This window comes from Ramularia collo-cygni (assembly GCF_900074925.1).
Source record: "Ramularia collo-cygni strain URUG2 genome assembly, contig: RCC_scaffold02, whole genome shotgun sequence".
NCBI classification, from domain to species: Eukaryota; Fungi; Ascomycota; class Dothideomycetes; order Mycosphaerellales; family Mycosphaerellaceae; genus Ramularia; species Ramularia collo-cygni.
In genome coordinates this window covers 530447-553387 of record NW_019716256.1, presented here as the reverse complement: position 1 = coordinate 553387, position 22941 = coordinate 530447, and the positions used below count along the sequence as shown (strand labels likewise).

Genomic DNA, 22941 nt, shown 5'->3' with positions numbered 1-22941 from the left:
GTCCAGTATGGAAAACACTTTGATGAATGACCTGGAATGGATCGAAGTCTTTGTGTGGTGAGATGTAGTTGCTTGTGGTGGTTGAATATTTGGATTGGTGTCTGTGGTATCCGACCTGAGGGGAGCGAGCCACGTTGTATAAGACTTCCTTCGCTCAGCTCGGGCACATGAACGGCCGTAGCAACCACAAAGCCCGTGAAACTTCATCCATGGCGTCCGAGCTTCGTCAAGGGTTGATCAGCCCCGGCGCTTTGTAAAGCACGCTGCTTAGATCCGCTGGATCCGCGCTCCGCTCTCATAAGCCCTGCCCTTTTGGATCCTGCACACCCTCGATTTGTTCACGGGAATTGCGGTCCTCCATTGCCCGTCTATGAGTCAATAATCATGCGATACGACTTGATGACTGCCCCGCATTATTGATTGATGAGATGAGTGAACACAATGTGCTGGAAACCCCAATCTCCCCTCGCCCCTTGCGCTGTCTCGAAGTCGGCCGGGGACTTCGCAACGCGTGCCCAATCTAGCATTCAGGCATCAGAATTATTGGGAATCTGAGAGGTGTTGTTGCTGTGGGTGACGCAGCGTGGCTTGTTGCAGCCTCACAAGCCGCGATGCATGGTGGAGACGAAGCTCTAGGCATTCGCATTCGCATCAACTTGGCAGTCGCGTATACAGACGCTTCAGGAAATTAGGCTTGCCGGCGACCTCGCGTTCCGGTGAAGCCTTGTTTGWACGGCGACAGCGAGCTGATGAGCCTGCGAGACCTGTCATCACACTTGGAAGGATGGATGCCAATAATTCCACGCCACTTGACCGCTCGTGACTGGGCCGCTGTGCTGTTTTAGATGACAATCATGCCGTCCTTCGCGCCGCTCTCAGGCACCGGCATTAATATTATGCTACTCTACCTACGCGAGCTGAGAATGCGGTGAAGGGGACATTCATTCTTCTCCATGTCGGAACCGCATATCCTATTCCTACCACCGACTGCGGCCGGAAGTAGAGAGTACACAAGCTGGTAAACCCCACAATTGCAGAGCGGAGCGACGTAAACTCCGAGCGGGAAGACGCATCTCGCATTTCGCACTGTCGGCCGAAAACACGACCGTTTGTCCGACTTGGCCAGAAAACGCGAGGACCCGTGTCGCGCTTCGTATCGCAGTGCGAGTTCATCCGTCACCGAGCTGTCGATGACAGCTTCTTTTGAATCACGCCGAGCATATGTATGTCTTGCAGATGATCTTCCTTGCGCCCTGGTCGGTGCCATCCGAGTGGTATCCTCCCGAGTACTCACAGTCACATGTCAATTTCCAATGCGAAGGTGAACTTTGTCTTTGATGACTGATAAAGGATGCGCCTCGGAAAACTTTGTTCTGGATTTCCAACTCGGATTACAAACGCACAGCTGTGGCTTGAGGACCCCATTTTAGTGATGACTCTTCAATATATATACAACTCCACATCGATCATTCGTTTGTCAGCGTGATAGAGTGCTCGTTTGTCAGCCGTTTGGAGTCAGTATCGGCGGTTCCTGGAGAAGACGTGAACATTTTGAAGTTGCTGTTTGTGGATACCCCAACCCTAACCCGGTGACAATGTTGAAATACACCCACCGAGAGGTCCGGACGAAACAGTTGCTGCGCCTGCCCGCATGGACTGGTATGCGAGAGAGGCAACATCAGAGCACATCTTGGTCGAATTCCACACATCTCCATTCCTGTTGTACATTTTCGTTCTAAACATTTATCGCTCTCGGTTTCCGACCGTAAAGTCCAACAACAGCGCGGAACATGTCTCCCACAGGCGGCAGACCCGTGTCGAAGATGCCCGCAAGCTGCTCTGGCCTTACAACAGGTCGATCGTCCTCTTCATCTCCCAGTTCCAGTCCCAAAAGGCCGCTCGACACGTCCTCTTCTTCGTCATTCCCATCAGAGGATTGAAGCAGTGACACTGCAGTCTCAATTACCGTAGGGACCGCAGCCACTGCAAACGCAGCATCGTCCTCATCTTTCCCAACTAGCTCGGCAATCGCGCTGCGTGAGCCTGTTGAGCTAGATACGACCTTTCTTATCGAGCCGTCTTCGAAAATGACGACAAATCCCTTCGTACCCTTGGCAGCCAAGATCGCCGCAGGTTTTGTCTCGAACTCGGCTGCGAACAGGCACTGAGGCTGAGTAACGGAATACATCTCCAACCTGTGGGTGCCCTCGTCAACTCTGCTGCTCACAACAGCAAACGTCTCATCGAAGTCATTAACAGCAAGCATTGCGTCGTCTTCTTCCTCTGTCCCACCGGACGGCAGCGCAAGTGTATAGTGGTGACTGTCATCGATAAGATTCCAGACACGAAGTGAATGCTGGGAAAGGGCGATGAAATATCTGTCCAAGAAAGCCGTGGCGAGCAATTCCTCATCGGGRGCCAAGAGTCCGGTTTTCGTCGCCGAGACCTCACCTGTCGTTGTGGAGAGGAAGTGTATGAGAGTACTAGACTCGGAAGCGGCGCCCGACACAGTGCCAACGGCAAGGAGCGATCCATCCGGCGAGAAAGAGAGGGACGCATCGAGGACGTAGGGCGATTGATCCTGCTCACACAAGCGAGTGGGGACGAATGGCACGACATCCTGCGCTTGCTCAATGTCCATCGCGTCAGCTTCTACGTCTTTCTCCTCCTCATCCCCATCGAACTCCAAAGCAGAGTCGGCTCTTCCCCCGGGAATCTCCACGGAGATGTGCATCGGAACGGAGTGTTTGCAGGTCCACTCAACAACCACCTGGCCCTGCTCGTCCTTGATCGGAACTCCCTGCCTCATTCGTGTCCTCATTCGCCAAAACTTCACTACTCCATCCTCACCAAGGGTCGCAAAACAACCACTGGCCGAGTCTGCCTTGAGAGCCAAGACCCTACCTGCTCCACTTCCCGCATCGGCACCCGCAGATCTGGCATGAGGGGCATCAGCGCGTGTAGACAGAGTCCACAACTCCTGATGGGCATCCCAGCGCCAGAACTTCAGATACACTTCTCTGCGGAGTTCTTGCTGTTGCTTTGCCTCGAGGAGATCATGCACATCTCTCCCTTCGCCGGTAGTACGGCCTACGGTGTGAGAGAGATCAGTAGCGGGAGGAATCCACTCATCCACGCTGGCCATCCATTTGCCATCGGCGCTGATGGCTAGAAGGTTGACGTCGGGAGGTGTGATGGTTGTTTGCTCCGGACCGAGGCTGAAGTCCGTTACGTTATTCCTCGCTAAAGCCTGTCTTGATACATGTCGCGAGGTGCGAATGTCGAAGGTCTGGAGGAACGGCCGCGTGGCGATGTCTGCAGAAGTCTTGGGTTGAGAGGAAGGTACAGCCAGGAGTAGGTGGTTGGGGTTCGCAGGGTCTATTATAGCAGTTGTTTGAGGAAGCATGATATGGTCATCTGCAGTCTCCAAACGAATAGGAAGCTGTAGGCCTGCAAAGTTTGCAACGGGCTTGAGCTCTGTAGTGCTTATCACCATCAGACTGTTGTCGCCCATTTGAAGAGCATACTGAGCTCCGTTGGGAGAGACAACGATTCGCTCTATCTCTGAGGTCAGATGAGGCAGGAACTGCTGCTTGCCAGTTTCCAGCTGCCACAGCACGAGCACAGTCTCTTTGCCACCCGAAATAAGATAGTTGCCATCGTGGGAGAACTTGAGGGCAGAAACGGAGTTGCGATGCCAGTGGAGTATCTGAGGTGGCGGGATACGAGCTGCGTCTGGGGTAGTCGCAAAAAGTGCGGTGAGGTTGGAGTAGAGATGAATCTGTCCCTCTGCATTACCAACAGCAAGAGCGAGGCCAGGACGTTGATTGCCCTGTTTCTTGCCCTGAATCAGGCGAGCATCTGCACAGTTTATCGGCTCGGCAACAGGTATTTCCATCCAGATGTAGTCCGAGTTTGCTTTTTGAGATTTGCRCGCGCCGATAACAACAGCGTTGGGCGAGACGCAAACAATGTAGGATGCTCCGTTCAGAACTTGAATGCTGCGGAGGCACCGAGACGTGGTGTAGAGGCGTTTGCCATCCCCCACAATGCTATATTCGCGGTCGCTGGTAGAGTGGGTCACATAGAATGTATCCCACGCCGCAGACGGCGTTGAAGAGATAGTCATTGCAACAATGGTGTCTTGGCTAGGGAGATTGCCCTTGACCAGCTCGGAAGTTACCCAATTCCATTGCACTTTCGTTCCGTTGTCGTAAGCGATATCAACGCAATCCTGGGCATTGGGACTTAGTGAGTAACATGCAACACTACGTCCGTCCGGAACTATGTGAGAACGGACGACCAAGGAATTTTCGAGGGAGAGCAGCTGGACCTCTCGTACCGAGGCAGCAATTAAACATCCCTCCATCTGCTCATCGCGGACGAATATGGGGTCGTGATCAAGGTAGCGGCCAGCGGCGGGTGGAGTGAGCCACCAGCCATGTTCATTCGGCAGCGTCTTGCTCTCATCCGGACGCAAACCAGCTCGCATCTCCCGCTCCGTCTTTCGTCTTTCCTTTTTCTCAATTGTGCGCTGCGGTGGCTGTGCAGACCCATTCTCACTTGCGTCGAAGATGCTGCCCTTGGAGGGCCTCTTCTGTAACTGCTTTTCCGCCCTGCCGTCCTTTGACTTTGTCTCTTTGACGTCCTGGGGAGCAGGAATGCTTTTTTCTTTTGGCTCCTTTGGTGTAGTAGGCTTCTTCTTCTTCTTCACGAATTTTTCGGCACCCGGCTTCGCCTTTTCGTGTTTGGGAGTGGCCGACTTGTCGAGATTCGCCTCTCTCTGTTCCTTGCGTTCTTTTCGGGATTGTCCCTCTTCCTTTGCTACCACCGCTGATTGTTGTGCTCCAGGRGCTGCATCCTTGGACTTTTTGGCCAACACTTGCGGACTGGCATCAACCGCTTGTGGAGTCGACTTTGCCTTGCTGCCATTCGCCTTTTTCCCAGTCGAGTCGCTGCTGGACGGCTTCAATCGCTTCGGTGTGACATCTGCTTGCTCCAGCTCCAGCTTTCGCTTACGTTCCGTGTCCTTGACCATTGTTCTGAAAGTGAATGTCTCGGAGGTACGTAGAGTTGGAGAATGGTTAAAGTTGTAAGGTAGAACAAAAATTCGAAAGTCCCGTGCACAGACCGCGTCTTCTGAATCTCAGATTCATTTTCCGCGTTCAAGAATCACCTCAACATTAACATCACTTGCAAACCCACACCGCCGCCATGATCATCCCAATCCGCTGCTTCTCTTGCGGCAAAGTGATCGCAGATCTATACGAGCGTTATGTTGAGCTTATTGGAACGGTCAAGGAAGACGGCGACACCACATCAGACGGAGATGCCATGGACCAGCTCGGTCTKAGCCGCTACTGCTGCCGTCGCATGATGCTCACACACGTCGATCTGATTGAGAAGCTGCTGAGGTGCGTGAGATTGTGCAAGGACGCGAAGGGAAGCCTGCACAGAAAGCATGAACTGACATCTTATGCGCGCAACAGATACAACCCAGCCGAGCGCGACATTATCAAGACCAACAACCGATGAACGCCCGCTTTCCTTTCACAGAAACACATCACTCGAGCGGCGACCATTTTGATTTCTACGCGAAAGGAGAAGCGAGGAGTTCAGGCGTTTATCACTGCGAACTTCCAATGGGGATCATCTCAAGAAATGCACGGCTTTTACAATTGGCGCTTGAATCTTGCGACCAGCATGCACCGCGATGTAGGGAAATCAGAGCAAAGTAGGACAGCGGAGCTGCGAATCTCGAAGCTTTCGTTTTCTTGTCTTGCGGTACCTCGACCTTCCCCCTCCTTGCCTATATGGCCGGAGTGCGCAGTCTTATACAGGTCAGGCATTCCTCCATGATTGGTGGTCCAACCTTCCGGAAAGCTGGGCACCATCGAGAGAACATCAAGACGAAATTCGCGTCTTCGGCCGGCCATATTAAAGGGATCACCTGCAGGGACCTAGAATGGAAATAGCTGAGAATACGTACCGACGCCTTGATCGCACGGAAGAAACCCAAAACCAAAAGTCCAACTTAACAACATAGATTTCACTTTAGTTCTCACCGTTGAAGGAATTGCCTGCGAGGTGACCTCGAAACAGCGCCAATGATACCGATTTGATGTGTCGATTGCTGTCTAGCACTCAATCTAGTCATAGGTCGATGGTCGTTCATTCATATCAGATTACCATGCCCTTCAACTGTCGCTCTCGCTGATGCTTGATCATTCGCCCCAAATCTCCCAGCCCGCCCCAACACCATCAAAGAAACTCGCCATGCCGCTGAAAGACTAAACTCGGAATATAAACAAGTCCTATCCAATGGGCAACGCTCCAAACTCCATTTCCTAATGCCGCTTATAACTCCGCCACAATGGTACCGTCGTCGACCTCAACCGTGATACGTGACTTGCTTCACACCGCTCAAATGTCCTCGGCCCGCGCGAATAGCCTCATCCGCCAAATCTCCGAGCGTCGAGTTGGAACCGCAAACCTCAATAATTCGGCTGCCGCAACACTGCACCTGCACCGGGTAATCAGGATGGTACGGAACCAGGATGTTGCGCCATGAATTCGGCTTTTCGACCGGAGTGCTTCCGTCCAGCGTACTAGGTGCTCGACCGGATGCGACACCAGGAACTTCCTCTGACCAGAACAGCGAGACGTTCATTGCAAGAATCAAGGTCGAATCGGGGCCGGGACTTATCCGTAGATGGCACCAGAAAGGATAGAGCAGGCTTTCGAAGTTATAGAAGAATTTGCGATACCCTTCCAGGAGGAGAGGCTTCTTAGGGTCTGGGACGAGAGAGTTTCCCGGAGGCGGTGGAGGGAGTTCTCGTCGTGGCACGGACAGAGATTGTCTTCTCTCTAGGTGCATAGCACGCCGTATCAAAGGTGATTGCTGAATCACGGCATCGAATGTTGAACTGACACGTTTGAGAACGAAGAGTTGCTTCCAGGAAGAGTCGGTGGAGTTGCCACATTGAAGCAGGATGGCCTCTAGCAGTTCAGGAATAGCGAGCACTCTGCAGTGATTTATTAGGACATTGCGTTTCGCATGTGTCGTGGTAAGCCTCGTACCTGTCGGCGGCCGTGTACTGTTGGTCCATGGTGATGTGATTTGTGATTAGGGAGTAGTGATGGATTTCAAGACAGAGATCCTCGGATCCTATGATGGATAGATATTAGAACACCAAGCTCATATCCCAATTTCCGGGCCCGTTTTTGACGGCGTGAATTCAATGTCCGTTGAGTGGGTCGAAGGAGTCCAGGTCGGTCGGCAGTGGATACGATTGCAGGAAACAGCACAAGTCTATCTCCTTGACTTCCGCCCACGTTCGGAACGAGCAATTGCAACCAATGCCGCGCCGCTATCGCGTGGAGGCAATTGCAGACCCTTCTCCAGCTCTGTAAAGACCCTTCCGCTCCACAACTTTTGCTTATTCGGCGTATGTTCGGGTTCGCGTGAGTCGCCTGCGGTATCGGCCTCGGGCTAACACAAGACACCATCTTCTCAGCGGCATACGCGATCATGTGGGTGGGAGCCTCTTCAGTGGGTCGCTGACTCGACAATAATCATGCAATGGCACATGATACTAGACCACGTGCTCACTTCCACGATGCAAGCTCATTTGAGCACCGTGTTTGCTCCTCTCGCCGCGAGATATTCTTGCACTTGCGTCGTGCTCAGTCCCTTCACCACAGCATATATCTCCGCGTTGTAATAGTACAGGCCTGACTTGGGATCTTTGTACTTGGCCGGCAGACCTGTAATATCACAGTACTTCTTCTTGGGCTTGAAGCTTRGTGCTGCGGCAATGCTCGTATAGGTCACGCTTGGAATGCTCCCAGTCTGCGGCGCGACTCCATTGTTGTGCTTCGCGTTCTTCTCTAGCACCAGTCGGCCAAGATCGAGGTTCGAGGCCTCTGCATTGGGATTGAGAGACGGTGTTTTGCTGTCGTCAGCGTTCGGTGCTGGTGTGTTGGCCCCGGAGTTTTGTTGCGTGTTGATGATGCTCTGCTGTGCGCGATGTGCTTCGGACAAGATCTGCTTGAGGTTCTTGTTGCGACGCTGCGGTGGCTTCCAGTTTGGATTGCGAAAGGGTTTGTGGATCTTGTGCATGTCGAGGGAATCGAGCAGAGCGGCGTGCGTCTCCTCGTTGGAGGCCGTCGTGATGGGAGCCATCGTTTGCTAGGCAAGGCGTGTCGTGTCTTGTCGTGTCGTGTGTGATGTTGGAAAGTCTCAAAGATCTCGAGGTACACAGGTACAGGTTGGAGGTACATCCATCTTGAAGCTACCATGTGATGCAAGTCACGTTTCCGATCCGCTCATCAAGCAGACTTCCACATTTCCTACCGCCTTCTGTCCCCTTGCCTCCCTACACCCACAACACATTCGCCAATATGAAGATCCTCTACATTGGAGTCCTCAAAAATGAAGAGAAGCCCGCCATCGAGCTCAGCGCCGAAACCGAGCTCTCCTCTTTCTCGCGCTTCACCCGGGGCAGCATCGCGGAGTTCCTGTCCATGTTCGCCAAAACTGTCGCGGAGCGCACCAAGGCAGGCCAGCGGCAAGACGTCGAGGAGCAGCAATATACCTTCCACGCCTACGCACGCTCCGAAGGCGTTGCCGGAATTATCATCACCGACCACGAGTATCCGGGTCTAGTGGCACATCAACTCTTGAGCAAGGTCCTGGACGAGTTCCTGAGCAAGAACCCACGCAGTGCATGGGCAAACAGCAGTTCTGGCGTTCCTTTCCCGCAACTACAGGAGTACATCAAGAAATACCAGGATCCGCAACAGGCGGWCAGTATCATGAAGGTAACAAAGGACTGCACTGGGAGGGAACCGACAGCTGGCTAATACTGTGGACCACAGATCCAGAAGGAGCTTGACGAGACCAAGATTGTTCTGCACAAAACCATCGAATCCGTACTGGAGCGTGGCGAGAAGATAGATACCCTCGTTGCGAAGTCCGACGGCTTGAGTGCGCAGAGCAAAATGTTCTACCAGTCGGCCAAGAAGCAGAACAGCTGCTGCACCATCATGTGAACAGTTCACGAAGTAGCTACGGATTGATGACGGTATTTGAAGCATTAGCAGGCGTTGGAAGGATTGTGGTATGAGATGGGTCAACATACAACTGTGGAATACCATCGTGGGCGGCAACATCAATATAGAGAGGTGCGTCGGCCATAGCACTGTGAGAATCGAAAAGTGAACGGCTCTCTTGTAACTGGCTCTGATACTGAACGGGTTCTACTCTTACTTGATTCACCTCATAGGGATATCAGCCTCCCAGCCAAACCGATGATCAACCCGCTGCTGCCGCCTTGGAGGTACAACAGTTGACTGACACCTCTCCGCTACTAAGCGTACGAACCCTACCGTGAACAAGGTTTCTGGACATTTGTGTGCTACCGCGGAGTCGAGAGACCTTTCTTGCTGTAATCGTGATGTGACACAGGTTTAATAATGAAACCCACGGGGCATTACCCATTATGTCTGCTTATTTCTGCGGCAAGGTACTCCACTCAGGCCGTGCTGCCATATTCCAGAATCCCGTCTCCATCTTCGTTGCATGAATGAAGATCTTGACCAGCTCTTCGATTCTGTGTGGCGATTGCTTGGAAGCGTGTGTTTCGATGAGTGCTATGTAAGATCAGCACCGGTCGATTCATGAAGCACAAGGAGGAATGCAAACATACCGCAACCAGTTTTCACAGCGCTGGTGTAGTCGTCCCCTACGTAGTTCTCGATCCATGTAAGATACCTGTTGCGATTCTTCGGAGGGTTGGTCCTCTGTTGTTCTTTCAATCGTCGTGCAATCATACCATACCCAAGAAGGCACGGCAGTAAGCTTATTTGAAGTGCGAGCCAGTCTTCTGACTGGCCAATGTCAAGGACGTATCGTGAGTAGGCAGTACATGCTTGAGGATAAAGTCAGTGTCGTGTTGTGAGATCACACAGGCTCTTGATTTGTACCTTGGCTCTCTTCGCACTGATCCATCATCTCACGAGTCATACCGAGCCCCTTGCACTCATTGATGTGGAGGTCCATTTCATTTCGAATGTGTGTGACAATTTGAGCGGCCTGTAAACAATTAGGCTTGCAAGCCGGTGGGAGTTGTTCATGCTTACCGCTACGATGTCATCGATGTTCTTTGCCTTGTATCCAGCGAGAGAGTTGGCTCTAGCGAATTGGACCTCGAAGAAGTCAGCATGCATTTGACCGGTGTGCTCACGTTTTGCACCTACGAGGTAGTGGTAGTCCTGTATCATGTATTGTGCGTATAGATGTTGAGGCAGCGTACCGTCTCCCATTCTCTGGACAAACTCGTGGTGCGTGTACTCCTGCCAGACGGGCTGTACGTCGTATCGGTCCAGTACGTAGTCGACAAAACCTCCCCTGAAATCGTATCAGTAACATTGAGCATCAGCTTGGGATGGACTAGTATCACACTCACGGCGCGAACGGCATGATTTGAAGAGAGTGAAAGTGATTGATCGGACCAGAGCCACACCCAATCTTGACAGCGTTCTTGATTCCAGCGTCCACATAGCGGCTGGCAGCAACAACAGACTSAAGCATGTCGAGGCCGAGAGCAAGATTGCAAGCAAGAGCAGCTGCGGGATTGTCAGCATCTAAGTTACTTGTCTGATCAATTACCTACAAGCAAGTGAGCAGCCTGTGCCGTGGGTGTGTTTTGTTTTCTGGTATGGAAACTCTATCACATCCACGGAGTCTCCCCCAAACAAGACATTGGTGACAATCTTCTTCTCGGCTTCTGTTTGCGCGACCTTGTAATCTGCGGTCAATGGAAGATGGCCACCTTTTAGTAGAACATATTGAGATCCCAGAGAGTGTACTTCTGCTGCAAGCGTCTTGATATCGTCTAGGTCTCGAATATCGATTGGCCGCTTGCCGCATTTCTGTAGCATGAGGTTCGCCTCTGGGATGTTGGGAGTGCATATCGTTGTCAAAGGTAAGACCTCAGCACAGAGCACTTTTACAGCTTTCTCGGGGAGAAGCTGAGCTCCACTAGTTGAAACCATGACCTTTGAGGATCAGCGAATCGCAACGGGTCGAGAATGCGAGATGCCTCGTACAGGATCTACAACTGAAACGGGAATCTTATGCTGCCTCATAGCATTGGCCAAGACCAGCACGGTCTGCAAGGAAGCAAGCATGCCCTGTGTAATCAGCCTATAGCTCATTCACTCAAACCCGGTCTGTATGGTTTACCGATTTGAGTACATCAACGCCCACATCGTCGTAGCAAGCATCGATCTGTTTCTGAACAAAAGCTGACGGTACTTCATGGATGGCATAGACACCCTGCGTATTTTGTGCAGTCAATGCAGCGGTCGCGGTCATAGCATAACAGCCATGGGCGGCAATCACTTTCTGGTCGGCTTCGAGCCCTCTGGAATCCTCGCGTCAGCGTGAATGTCATTTTTGTGAAGCAGAACACTTACGCTCCACCGGAGCTGTCAGATCCCGCGACTACCAAAATGCGTTTCATTTCGGTTGTCAATTCTGAGATGGAAGTTGTCAACTGCAACTGAAATGAAGTTGACTTGTTGTTGCTGAGAAAACAAACATGGCTTACGTCATGTACAACCGCCAAATTCATTTTTGGTGGTTGATGTGAGTTGTACGGAGGATACAACCTGTGACATGCTGGCGAACGACCGAGGCGAATTGCGCTGGTGCGATACTCTTCAATCCAGTTGCTATCATCGCGGAAGGCCGTTTCCAACGAGGGCACCTTCAAGTATCACAAAATCCGCCAAGCGATAGCARTGCCCACCACTCTCATCCCATCGTCAGCTCCGTGCCGGTGGCAGGCTGCTAGCACTGGCCAAAGGATCGAATGATTAATCAATCTGAGTCCTCCTCGGAATCGCCTTCCCACGCATTTGGATCTGATCATGGTTAGCGAGGTTCTATCGAAACGACAAGGAAGACGCAAACCTCTGAGGAGCACATAATCAAACCTTCCGTCCAGCTTTGTAGCAAGTACTTCTCGCACGAGATCGAGACTGTCCTGTCCGATGGCCGCATCCGGATCGGCATTGGTCACTGAGAGCTCGAGACCCCAGTTTCGCCTAGGATCGAGCCGCTCAATAAAGTCTAGTATTCCGTCTTCGGTGAATGTCGTGATGCCACCAAAATTGACCACTTTCAACGGCAACTTGGCGAGGCTTGACCAAATCGAATCGCTCACACTATAGCCAGAAATGTCTAGGTCTTCGAGATTGCTAAGACCCTCGGCGAGTGACACTACTTGCTCGTCCGAGAAGAAGTCCGAGATGCGGTAGAGACGAAGCTGTCGTAAGTTTTTCAGAGAGCGAAAGGCGTTCATTAGCACATCTATATCGTCTCTGACAGTATCCTCTGGATCTGCTCTGAGCACAAGGCTGCGGAGACTTGGTTGTTCAGTCAAGGCCTTGTGGAAGTCGTGATGGTCTTTCGCAATGTACTCGCCGTGCTTTGCGCTGATCTCCAGCTTCTGCAGCTTTACATTCTTGTTCTGCAGAACAGGCAGAAGGAGGTCGGGCGCAGAGATGAAGTCTCCGATGCTGATATCCTGAAGTGCGTTGCAGGTCTGTAACCAAGAGATGATTTCGAGATACGTATCGTTCTGCGTCGCCTTTAGGTCTGGAGATGCCGTTGAGGATGACAGTTCCAGAGTCTCGATGGCGGTGCAGTCCTGCAACAGTCCAAGGGATCGAACACCAGCGTCATCCAGAGACCCGAGCTTGAGCGACAGCAGACTTTTGCCATGTCTGTTCAATGCCAGGCAAGTCTCTGGCCCAACGCGGCAGTGACTGATGGTCTCGAAGTAGGCCAAGCTGTTCTCTGGCATTGTGCTTATGAATGTTGCCACCGAGTGGTCGGCATCCTGGCATGAAGTCAATACTGGACCTTGTCATCGTTTCATCACTGCACATACCTCGTTAGAACAAATAAATATCCGAAGAGTGCTCAGATGTGGACAATGCGCAAGCAAAAGGTTCCGAATAGTCTCGTCAGCAAGTGCCTTGCCATCTCCAAATTCTAGAGATCTGAGGCACGATAATCGCGGAGCCCAGTTCAATAATGCCTCGGCCAGGATATCAACGTTTGCGGATTCAGACAGCGAGTCCAGAAGGGGAGCATGGTGGGTGATCCTATTGCCCAATGCAAGCACGATTTTCCTGGTGTCCAGTCTGGTGTACCCCCTCGGTCGGTTCTTGCCGCGTATAAGCTGGGTGAAGTGAAATTCTTCAAGCTTTCCCGAGAAGAAGTTCTTTTGGATCGTGCCGCGAAACCTTTCGTCCTCTATCAACGATTCCAGGTCCCGGAGGTCTAGGGCACGCAAGAAGCGCGAGTATGGGAACAATGTTTGGTCACAGGTGGAAAGAACAATACTTCTCCAGAGGATGGACCATCTCTGAGTCGTCAGTTCTTGCTCTGCTAACGAGAGACCATCATTGCCGCCTTTGATGGGAGACAAATGGCTTATCCTGTTCAGTGTTAGACAAATAACCATCTTCGTCGACATTGGACCAACCGATAAAGTGCATTGACAGCTCCAGAGCTTGCCMGAGTCCTGCTGCTGACGATACAGTTGTACAGTGTCGAGTAGTCGAGGCGATCCGAAAGCTCTGCTGCAAGCAGGTGGTAGAAATCGACAGGAAGTGCTTGAATGCCCTGTAAGGTCATGCTTTGACCGAAAAGCTGAGATTAATTGTGGATGAAAGTGAGCTGATAGTGTGTTTGTCGTGAAGGTGTTGATGTTGATGGAAGTTCTAAAGATCTGAGGTCATCCGAACCACGAAGATGAGACGAGACGCGATCGACGCGACTTTCAAAACACCACCACATCGGATTCGCCACACTCGCGACCAACGATGGCCGTCCTCGAATTCTCCCTCGGGCCCGATTCAACTGGTCGGATATACGAATTACTCACATGTCTCGCAAAATTTGGAGATGCCGTCTCGATAGAGGCCAGAAGCGAGAAACTCACGCTCACAGCCCTGAACTCATCGAGAACTGCCTATGCCTCGTTCGCTCTAGATGCAAAATCGTTCTTCAACAACTACGACTTTGATCTTCGCCATGCGTCGAGTGGTGGCGATCGTTTTACCTGTCAATTGTTCAACAAGGTTAGTGCCTCCTTCTCACCGCAAGACACAACTGGATTGACCTAGAGCTAGGCCCTTCAATCTGTGTTCAAAGGTCGGACGACAGATTCTCGTGGGCGGGAGACAGCCATTGAGAGATGCGATGTCAGCATTCAAGACCAGCCAGACAAGACCGAATGCCGACTCATTGTGAAAATGAAATCAAAGCACGGTACATATACATCRCCATTACAGACTGCATATTCCACAAAAGCTGATGGTATCCCAAGGCATGACCAAGACATACCGCTTAACGTATGAGTCCGTTGAGGTCATGCATGCTCTCTTCGACAGAACTTCTGCCACACAGGGCTGGAAGATCTCCTCTCGCGTTCTGCGGGAGTACGTGGAGTACTTCGCCCCAAAAGCTGAACAGCTTGACTTGTATGCGGAAAATGGGAAAGCAGTATTCACAAGCTTCACCGAAAAAGTCGATGATGGGAAGCGTGAGTGTGCAAGGCAGGCCGAAAATGGAGACAGCACTGACCCCATGCTCCAGTAATACTCAAGCAACCACTTGAGACTTCCATCAGCATACATACCTCGGACTTTGAAGACTTCCACATGCAGGAGGGCATTCACATCACCATTAGCGTCAAAGACTTTCGAGCCATTGTCACCCATGCTGAGACGCTGAAAGGACCAATCTCAGCCCAGTACTCGCAGCCCACTCGCCCCTTGCAATTCAGCTATCAGAACCACGGCATGCACTGTGAATTCACGCTGATGACTATGGGAGACGGCCGTGGAGTGTCCTCAGCCCCTAACCCTAATTTCGTCTCCACTAGAAGCATGTCGAGGCAGTCGTCTGCAATCCCTGCGCAAAGCGTCGGCAGTCTGTCGACGCAGATGCCACCGCCTGCTCGACCAAACATCATCAAGCCTCTCTCCAGCCAATCCAAAGGTCGCTCGTTCCATGGGCAGGATCGAACAACTCCTATTGTTGATCCTGATCCAGAAAGTTTATTCATGCCGCAGGATGGTGCCGATGACGATCGAACGTGGGATCCGCCCAACTACGAGCGAGACGATGAAGAAGAGATGCTCGGCTGGGATGCGAGCAATGACGACCTTAGTGCGACTATGCGTCCCACGGTCAGAGACCTAACCAGGCCGGCAAGGGCGTCCGAGAGCACTCGCGAGAGTGCCCAGTCAAGTCAGGACGGCGTGGCACCGACTCAACGCCTTTCCCAGGTAAGTCCTATGGTCACAGTGTATGCCAGATTTCTGTTTTCTGCTAACAAACTTGCAGCTGCAGGGCATGTTTGATTGATGAGGACCGGGCTATGTCGATGATGATTCAATCTGCCACCACAAAGCTGGTGGCGCATCCAGCGAAGATGGCCGACGCTGGCCGAGAAAGAGCAATCTCATTCCACCCATTCTTAACATCGCCTTTTGCATCGGTAGGATCGCCGCAATTACCATGCTCTCCCCAGCCCCATGCTAAGACTTTGCCAGCTTCGGTAAGGCCGAGACAATGCTCGCTTCCAGCAACGATGGATGACAGAGGCGGTAGACCCACCGGGGGTAGCTGACCGTGGTCATTTCGTCCCCACGCGGTGACATCTCCAGATTCCGAAAGAACAAATACGCTTCCCCACGATGCTGCAACTTTCTTCCAGCCTCTGACGTTYGCGGGCGCATTGGTCTTGACGCCGAAGCGGTCATTGCTGTTCGGGCCTGTAACGAAGAGCTCTCCAGTAGATGGACTACCAAAGATGCATGTAAAGTCTTTTCCGCATACAGCGTCTACCGCAAAGAAGCCAATGTTTTTGAATTTCCTCGGGCTCCAGACTGTGGCCGCAGGCTCGTCTAGTTGACCTTTGCGACCTTTGCCCCATCCCCATACCTCACCATTAGTAAGTACTACTACCACATGGGCCATGCATGCAGCAATCTTTACGATCTTGGTCCCAACGGGAGGGAAGTTGGCAATGGCCTGTGGTGTCCCTACCAGTTGTACTCCTGGTCCAAGTCCAAGTTCCCCCGCATTGCCAGCTCCACAGGCATGAACAGATCCAGCGGAACAGATGAAGGAAGCGGACCAAGTCGCCGCGACCATAGCTTCAGGGTACTTGTCGGAATGTAAGAATAGAGAGTTGTTTGTGGATGAATCGCTCGCCGTGAAGCATCGCCCATCGCTGTTTTCTCCTGAAGTCGCCAGTCCGTGCTTACCTGTAACTATTGTATGGTTGCCGCCGCATGCTATTTGCTGCACGTCCAAACATCCCAACACTGGGTGGGGAACAGATACGTCCTCGGTATGGCCTATTCCCAATTGACCAGACCCATTGGAACCAAATGCGAAGAGTTGAGCTCTGCACTCCACGTTTGATGCCATGGAAAGGCGCGAAGCGAGGCGCAGTGGCAACGAAATGGGGATACAAGGGCCGGTGAGACTGAAGTTTGCCGACTCTCCTGTTAGCGAATCGACGACAACGCTCTGAAACAGGCAGCTAAAAACACAGAGAATAGTAGCCGTGCGAGGGTTGAGACGTCTCATCAAATGGTGTCGTCCTAGTCGCGTCGTTTTTGGTGCAGAAAGTACAACATCTTTGACTGCTGTACTGAAGTGAAGTTGATGCTTGGCGGAAAAGCACAGGCCAGCAGCACGCCAATTTTCGACACCTCGAACTTCCACTTCAACGTATTCAGCCCACTAACTTTCAGGATCACCACACAACCACCCATCATGTCGGCCGTCCAGTCTGTTCAATGCTTCGGCAAGAAGAAGACCGCCACCGCTGTCGCCCACTGCRAGCAGGGCAAGGGCCTCATCCGCGTCAACGGCAAGCCTCTCTCGCTCGTTGAGCCTCAGATCCTTCGCTTCAAGGTCTACGAGCCAGTTCTCATCCTCGGCCTCGACAAGTTCGGTACGTTGCGCCAAAATCTGGAAGTGTGGAAGGATGGGAATGTGAGCAGTGTGATGGGATGGAGAGTGGGATCAGGCGCGCGCGGCTGCGCAAAGGGAAAATGATGGAGAACGGGAGCGGAGGATATCACACGCGCACTTTGGGGCTGGAGACATGGTCAGCAAGAATGACAGCTGACAATTTTATTACAGCCGATGTCGACATCCGCGTCCGCGTTCGTGGCGGTGGTCACACCTCCCAGGTCTATGCTATCCGTCAAGCCATTGCCAAGAGCATCGTATGTCTCCTAAATCCGGCCACTCGATCTCCTCGAATCCGGAGCAGCCTATCCCGAGCTCGAGCGTATACTAATCCATGATGCAGATTGCATACTACCAGAAGTACATCGACGAGCACTCCAAGAACCAGCTGAAGCAGGCACTCGTCGCCTACGACCGTACCCTCCTCGTCGCCGACAACAGACGGTGCGAACCCAAGAAGTTCGGCGGTCCAGGTGCACGCGCCAGATACCAGAAGTCTTACCGATAAACGGTGCAAGGAAAAGCAATTGGGCTGGAGTGGTTACTGGGTTTCAGCATGGCTTTGGGCGCATACGGAGACGCTGCTTCATGTGCGCTGTAATGCGCAGCGGCAGAGCATTTGCGTCGGGCTCTAGCACTGCAGCTAGATGAAATCAAAGACACGTGTGGACTGAATGCACTCATGACCTTGATTTTGCSATGTTCCGATTTGTACGCCTTACGCCTCGCTTGCTAAGTTTGACAATGTACAAGATCACGAATCCGAATCATTCCGACTCAATACCAGCGTCGCTCTCATCCTCATCGTCTTCCATCTCTATGACTGCGCTCCTCCGAACTGCAGGTTCGTTCGTAGATCTTCGAGGCCCTGTGCCATTTACCGGTCTTCTCGCGCCGCCACTGCCTCTGGGTGCCGCCTCTTCTCCTACAGGCGGAGCGTCTTTCCAGTTCGTACTGCAGGTCGGGCACTTCTCACTTTCTCTTTGCGCGCGAAACATATTCCTCACACAGTGGTTGTGCAAACGGGCATTGCACGGCAGGTTCGGACAGCGCTGYCCGACTGTGACAATGTCCTGACACAGCTCGCAGCTTTTGACCCTCTCGTGAGGTTCCTCATCACCCTCGTCAACGTCCTCCGGCGCCTCATTGTACGTGTGAACAAGCCAGCTCCGCAGCTCCATCAACGCACGAGGTGAAAGGCTGTAATATCCATTCTCACTCTGTTCGAACCATCCCTCCAGCACCATATCCGCCAGGACCTTTTCGGCCTGGGACATTGTGAGGCCACCCTGTGCGGATTGTGTCTGCGTTTCCCTCCGATGAGGATCTTTTGAGAGCTTCAGCGCCTGCATGCTGGTAACGGCCATGACTTCTGCTCGGGGGGTATTGTGCGTGTCAAACATGGCATCCAGCACCCTCTTTACGAAAGCAATCTCATCTGCAGTGTGTATTGTCGACATCTGAGTGAGAGCATCGCTAGTGGTATTGATGAGCGCGTAAACTCGCTCCCTGGAGGTTTGGTGGATTGAGCTGCGGATTTCGTAATCGAAGGGTGAGATCTCGTTGTTGATGGAGTATATGTAGTTCTCAAAATCCGTCTGGTCGACATCCTCGCTGGCTATCGGCCGGTCAGGATTCTCGCAGGTCTCAATATTGGCGATTATTGGCTTCGCTTCGTCCAGGATGATGGTCTGTCGGGAGAAAAGCGCTTGCAGGAATGCACGGTGCTTATTGCCATATCCGCCATCGGATGGTCCATCTGCTCTGGACATGGCGCGTGTTGTCGGAAATAAGAAGCGGTTTCAATGTTGTGTTCTCGTTCATTGTCGGCTGTGGCACCTGCAGACGCGCTGGCGTGTTGGACCCGCGTTCCCCACTATTTTCCTTTAGCTCGAGCGAAACCTTGTCGGTGAGTCCACCTTCAACCTCAGGTGCTGCCGCTTCAGTCGCTTCCAACACGCCACCATTGGCTCTGGCTGGGGTCAGACTGCATCACCCGCATGGCATTATCGAATTGATCAGCAGTACATACACCATCCTATGGAGACTTGTGGCTCCAGACTGTGGTCCTCTGCGTCGTCTGAGGATGCGGCGGCAGTATAAGTAGCCTTCTCTTTGTACGCCTCGATTCCATTCACTCCGCGTTCCTGATCCGTCCTTCCGCGCACGCTCAAGCAACTTTAAAAGCGTTCCAACTTCAGCCCCAAACTTCTCCAAGACATCCTTCAAAACATCATCACCATCTCTCTCCCTCTACGATGGCTTCCTATCTGCCAGACCTCTGCGAGGTCAACATCTCCCTGTATCTCATTCCCGTTTTCTGGGTATGTCACCTTGGCACTCGAAATATTTCCTAATCTAACTTGCGCGCAGATGATTGCCGTCGCTCCCCGCTTCTGGGCCGCGAGCGCCGTAAGTATTCCTCGACTGAAAGAACCCAAGACCTTGTTGAAAGGCCGAGGAACACTGCCAGGTCTGCATTCTGCTCGAGTCACATGCTAACAAACTTCCAGTTCGAGTCCAGGACAAGCGAGAAGATGGACTCGCGCATGCCTCGCGATTTCGTCAAGACCATTGAGAACCACGCCTCCCTCGACGTCATCGGCAAGGGTCGCCTTCGCCGCGCAGAAGCCGCAGTCGCCAACTCGTTCGAGAATTTCGGCCCATTCGCCGCCGCCTGTATCGCAGGCAGCGCCGCAAAAGTCGACCCGGCTGTCCACAACATGCTCGCTATCAGCTATTTGCTGTCGAGAATCGCGTACTCCTACCTGTACATTCGGAGCGACACCCYGCWAAAGGCCAAGGCTAGAACCTTTGCCTACTTGGTCAGCATGGCCTTACTCTTCACCATGTTCATCAAGGCTGGTGGAAAGTTCAAGCATGGAAATTTCTAGTTGGGGCATCGTCTTTCTTGAAATGTTGTCTGGTTGTAGACTCTGGTTTGCATGATAGCATGGAGGCAAGTTGAGCGATTGGATCATCTCAACATTTGGATCATTGGGATCGTCAAATTCTGGCAGCCATTGGGGCTTGGTGGAAGGTCTTTGAAACTTGTGATACCCCGGCGCGTTTGAGCATAGCCACAGTACACATATACTGACTGGAATGCATGCATACATACAATTGACATCTCCTGCTTGCAACTTGTGTCATGTTCAATGTMTCTGCGACGCTTCCGTGATTGCATCGCATTTGAGGTCCTGCTTCTGGCCTTTCTCCCTACCTGCCCGCAGCCAGAGCCGGGCCTCCCTAGACACTGTTTGCTGAGAAGACCCGACCCACTGGGTTCTCGTTGCTGCCGACCAATTCYCCTTATAGGAGTGCGTTGACTCGAGWGAAAACTCGGACAGGGAGACCTTGATCTTCAAGTTCCCCCAAGAAACGCAATCGATACCTCCGCTTGCAAATAGCCTCAGAGATCGACATCAAGAACTTGCCTGCCTCTTCTTCTTCGCCTCCTTTAGAGCATGACTCTTCATAAGCCGTTGCAGCTGCTCCCTCGCCAACTTCTGCTCTCTCGCCTGGGCAAGCAACGTCATAAGGCGTTCACGGCGGTCTTTATCGTAAAGCATAAACCTGTCACTCTGGCCCATGACCAGGTATGAAGTTGGCGATTCGACGTGGAAATCTACCTTCTCCTTCATTCCTTGTTGTTTTGCAGCCTGGACGGCTTCTTGATATCGTCCAATTTCAATCATCCCGCATGTTTGGGCTTGGTTCATTGCAAGCTGCAGTCTGTCGTTCGCAATGTGCGTGTTACACCAGCTTTCCCAATCTGGCTTGTTGAAGATCTCGTTGAAGTTGTTGCTTGAGAATTCAATCTCCCAGTCGAGGACGGGAYATTYCACCTCGTCGATTCGTGTGCCTGCCATGGTTGTCGGGATTGATGCGAGTATTCGAGAGTGATGTGACGTGACGCGGGAAACGTAGCGTCGATGTGTGTAGTAAAATCGGAAGAAGAGCTGATGCGATCAATGGAAAAGGTAGCAAGCTAAATATCGCCATCAAGCATGTTAACTTGCACATGCGTATACACTGCTCKCCCTCACGCTGCTCTGAAAACGTGATGTCAGCAGCGGAGAGGTCCGCATCCTGTTGCTTGATCAGAAGAATTACGATTTTACATGAACGTCTGCACCGATCATAACAGTGACAGAGGCGGACAATCGAGTCTTGCGGGAGCAGCCGACTCCAACACCAGACTGGTGCCTCCGATGCTGATAGAAACTGTTCTGTCATCTCTGCAGTACAGTGAGGTTTCGGTGGTATCGATATCGGACAGCCTACCAGTCCTGAAGACGCAGTTCTTCGGTGAAGTGGGTCTGTGGTATCGACGAAGCTTTACAGCCCTACGGAACTTTGGTGCGCTGCCGTCTTTATTACTGTAGATGGATAGTCGGCCCGTAAGGTTGCCGGCCTGGAGATCCCGCTTGCGAACATGGTCGCGATTTTGTAGACCCAGAGGCCTGTATGGTGTGGCGACGGGAGTAGTCTGCAGGAACGAAACGGGGAAAAAAGCAAAGGTGGTACCAAATTTGCCACATAAGAGGTACCTACTACCTTACCTACACTTCACGCTTATCTTATACCAGGTAGTGCGGCACAGCGAAGAAGAATTGCGGCGACAAATCGCATCAAGCAAAGTGTGTTTCACCATCCAAGGGTAGTCGCGGTTTTGCTCTGCACTTTCCTGCACTCCTAGGTAGATGCAACACCAAGACAGTTAGACAATCTTAGTGGCGGCTCCGCAATTCATGTCCAAGTTTCGGCATGCCACCACGGCGTGCCGATGTTCTTTTTTTCAGCCGCATCTCGCGCGACCACGCGGCGGCTGTGATCCCGCCTTCCATGGCTTCTGGCGTTTCGCTCTAGAAGTGCCATGCATGAGGCGGGCTGTGATCGCCTTCGCATTAGAGTCCTGTCTGTCGGGATGAGGCTTGTGTTGTGTAGATTGGGTTGCCGTTGGCTGGGATTTGTAGTCAGGCACACTAGGAGGACAGCTATTGTATCGCTGTCTTGGAACGAAGAGCATCCATCATTGGGGCATACCAATCGTTGCGCCTGTACAAGCTCTCCATGCACCGGAGTAGGAATCACTGAAGAACGAGTTGACATTTGCCACGCCTCTCCCAAGCGAATCCTGCCATAGCTTTGCTGGGCTGCAGTTACGCATTCCACCTCCATCGACCGAGATGCTGATTGCAGTGATATGCCGTGAAGAACTCCACAGCAGTGGAGTTGCAAGATTCCACTGTCTTGGAGTCACAGATCTTCGGCGGAGGAAGGTCAGCAAACGTTGTCTACTCGAGCCTGCCGCCGCTAACAGGTGGCGGCATCCAAGCTACGCACGTCGTGGAACTCTCAAACCTCGCTACCCACGTAGGGGTTCGCGACTTTGTGAGTAAGCGCTGGTGGTATGTTTAAGCTTGATAGATTAGCTGCCGTTCGCGCAACCCCCGTCGCCAGGGTTAGCAACAGACGCCGTTTCTTCACGCGTGCGACCGGCGTGGTGGAAGGATCGTCTTGGAATCACGCTACTAAGATAGCATCTGGCGAGGCGGCAACGGGCCATGCAAGTACCGTACCATGGACGAGCGTTCACGAACATCGCCTGTGCTGATAACTTCTGTTCGAAATGGACTGTGAAATGTATTTACACCGTCGAAAATGCCACACGTAGGTATGCTGTTCTTTCAGGCCTGCATCCAAGCAGCCACACGTCTCCTCCGCCAAACACACTCGTTATGCCGCGCATGCAGCCCTCGAATCTAATCATCCCAGAACGCCAATGAAGAAGAAGTGTGTCGCCCTGACTCCTCGACGATTCGCTAATTGAATCGACGTACCGCCGTCGTAATCATATGCAT

The 22941-nt window shown here is 52.3% G+C and overlaps 13 protein-coding genes; 5 read left to right on the top strand and 8 right to left on the bottom strand.

Annotated features, from left to right (window-relative positions):
* Positions 1 to 1735: 1735 nt before the first annotated feature.
* Positions 1736 to 5038, bottom strand: RCC_01753 (uncharacterized protein; the record flags this gene model as incomplete). Its single annotated transcript, XM_023767039.1, has 1 exon — positions 1736 to 5038. One exon carries the CDS (start codon positions 5036 to 5038, stop codon positions 1736 to 1738), a length of 3303 nt encoding a protein of 1100 aa, XP_023622807.1.
* A 176-nt stretch (positions 5039 to 5214) lies between these two features.
* Positions 5215 to 5535, top strand: RCC_01752 (probable DNA-directed RNA polymerase II chain RPB10; the record flags this gene model as incomplete). XM_023767038.1 has 2 exons in its annotated part: positions 5215 to 5414; positions 5490 to 5535. The coding sequence occupies 2 exons, from the start codon at positions 5215 to 5217 to the stop codon at positions 5533 to 5535; spliced, it is 246 nt and encodes an 81-aa protein (XP_023622806.1).
* Positions 5536 to 6391: 856 nt separating this feature from the next.
* On the bottom strand, positions 6392 to 7109 carry RCC_01751 (uncharacterized protein; the record flags this gene model as incomplete). XM_023767037.1 has 2 exons in its annotated part: positions 6392 to 7025; positions 7081 to 7109. 2 exons carry the CDS (start codon positions 7107 to 7109, stop codon positions 6392 to 6394), a joined length of 663 nt encoding a protein of 220 aa, XP_023622805.1.
* A 518-nt stretch (positions 7110 to 7627) lies between these two features.
* On the bottom strand, positions 7628 to 8185 carry RCC_01750 (related to IES6 INO80 chromatin remodeling complex subunit 6; the record flags this gene model as incomplete). Its single annotated transcript, XM_023767036.1, has 1 exon — positions 7628 to 8185. One exon carries the CDS (start codon positions 8183 to 8185, stop codon positions 7628 to 7630), a length of 558 nt encoding a protein of 185 aa, XP_023622804.1.
* Positions 8186 to 8403: 218 nt separating this feature from the next.
* On the top strand, positions 8404 to 9054 carry RCC_01749 (probable YKT6-SNARE protein for Endoplasmic Reticulum-Golgi transport; the record flags this gene model as incomplete). XM_023767035.1 has 2 exons in its annotated part: positions 8404 to 8823; positions 8881 to 9054. 2 exons carry the CDS (start codon positions 8404 to 8406, stop codon positions 9052 to 9054), a joined length of 594 nt encoding a protein of 197 aa, XP_023622803.1.
* Positions 9055 to 9511: 457 nt separating this feature from the next.
* On the bottom strand, positions 9512 to 11528 carry RCC_01748 (probable thiamin biosynthesis protein thi-4; the record flags this gene model as incomplete). XM_023767034.1 has 10 exons in its annotated part: positions 9512 to 9654; positions 9711 to 9932; positions 9988 to 10096; positions 10144 to 10209; positions 10261 to 10411; positions 10470 to 10629; positions 10677 to 11061; positions 11113 to 11196; positions 11249 to 11429; positions 11482 to 11528. The coding sequence occupies 10 exons, from the start codon at positions 11526 to 11528 to the stop codon at positions 9512 to 9514; spliced, it is 1548 nt and encodes a 515-aa protein (XP_023622802.1).
* A 359-nt stretch (positions 11529 to 11887) lies between these two features.
* RCC_01747 (uncharacterized protein) lies at positions 11888 to 13714 on the bottom strand (the record flags this gene model as incomplete). XM_023767033.1 has 4 exons in its annotated part: positions 11888 to 11931; positions 11981 to 12911; positions 12963 to 13515; positions 13563 to 13714. 4 exons carry the CDS (start codon positions 13712 to 13714, stop codon positions 11888 to 11890), a joined length of 1680 nt encoding a protein of 559 aa, XP_023622801.1.
* A 188-nt stretch (positions 13715 to 13902) lies between these two features.
* On the top strand, positions 13903 to 15451 carry RCC_01746 (related to rad9 protein; the record flags this gene model as incomplete). XM_023767032.1 has 5 exons in its annotated part: positions 13903 to 14160; positions 14212 to 14350; positions 14409 to 14624; positions 14678 to 15372; positions 15431 to 15451. The coding sequence occupies 5 exons, from the start codon at positions 13903 to 13905 to the stop codon at positions 15449 to 15451; spliced, it is 1329 nt and encodes a 442-aa protein (XP_023622800.1).
* Positions 15452 to 15478: 27 nt separating this feature from the next.
* On the bottom strand, positions 15479 to 16522 carry RCC_01745 (related to alpha-tubulin suppressor; the record flags this gene model as incomplete). Its single annotated transcript, XM_023767031.1, has 1 exon — positions 15479 to 16522. The coding sequence occupies one exon, from the start codon at positions 16520 to 16522 to the stop codon at positions 15479 to 15481; it is 1044 nt and encodes a 347-aa protein (XP_023622799.1).
* Positions 16523 to 16873: 351 nt separating this feature from the next.
* On the top strand, positions 16874 to 17582 carry RCC_01744 (40S ribosomal protein S16; the record flags this gene model as incomplete). XM_023767030.1 has 3 exons in its annotated part: positions 16874 to 17054; positions 17246 to 17331; positions 17418 to 17582. The coding sequence occupies 3 exons, from the start codon at positions 16874 to 16876 to the stop codon at positions 17580 to 17582; spliced, it is 432 nt and encodes a 143-aa protein (XP_023622798.1).
* A 259-nt stretch (positions 17583 to 17841) lies between these two features.
* Positions 17842 to 18846, bottom strand: RCC_01743 (related to DNA repair protein Nse1; the record flags this gene model as incomplete). The annotated part of the gene is made up of 1 exon (XM_023767029.1): positions 17842 to 18846. One exon carries the CDS (start codon positions 18844 to 18846, stop codon positions 17842 to 17844), a length of 1005 nt encoding a protein of 334 aa, XP_023622797.1.
* Positions 18847 to 19332: 486 nt separating this feature from the next.
* Positions 19333 to 19968, top strand: RCC_01742 (uncharacterized protein; the record flags this gene model as incomplete). XM_023767028.1 has 3 exons in its annotated part: positions 19333 to 19398; positions 19448 to 19486; positions 19588 to 19968. The coding sequence occupies 3 exons, from the start codon at positions 19333 to 19335 to the stop codon at positions 19966 to 19968; spliced, it is 486 nt and encodes a 161-aa protein (XP_023622796.1).
* Positions 19969 to 20499: 531 nt separating this feature from the next.
* Positions 20500 to 20946, bottom strand: RCC_01741 (uncharacterized protein; the record flags this gene model as incomplete). The annotated part of the gene is made up of 1 exon (XM_023767027.1): positions 20500 to 20946. One exon carries the CDS (start codon positions 20944 to 20946, stop codon positions 20500 to 20502), a length of 447 nt encoding a protein of 148 aa, XP_023622795.1.
* Positions 20947 to 22941: the final 1995 nt, after the last annotated feature.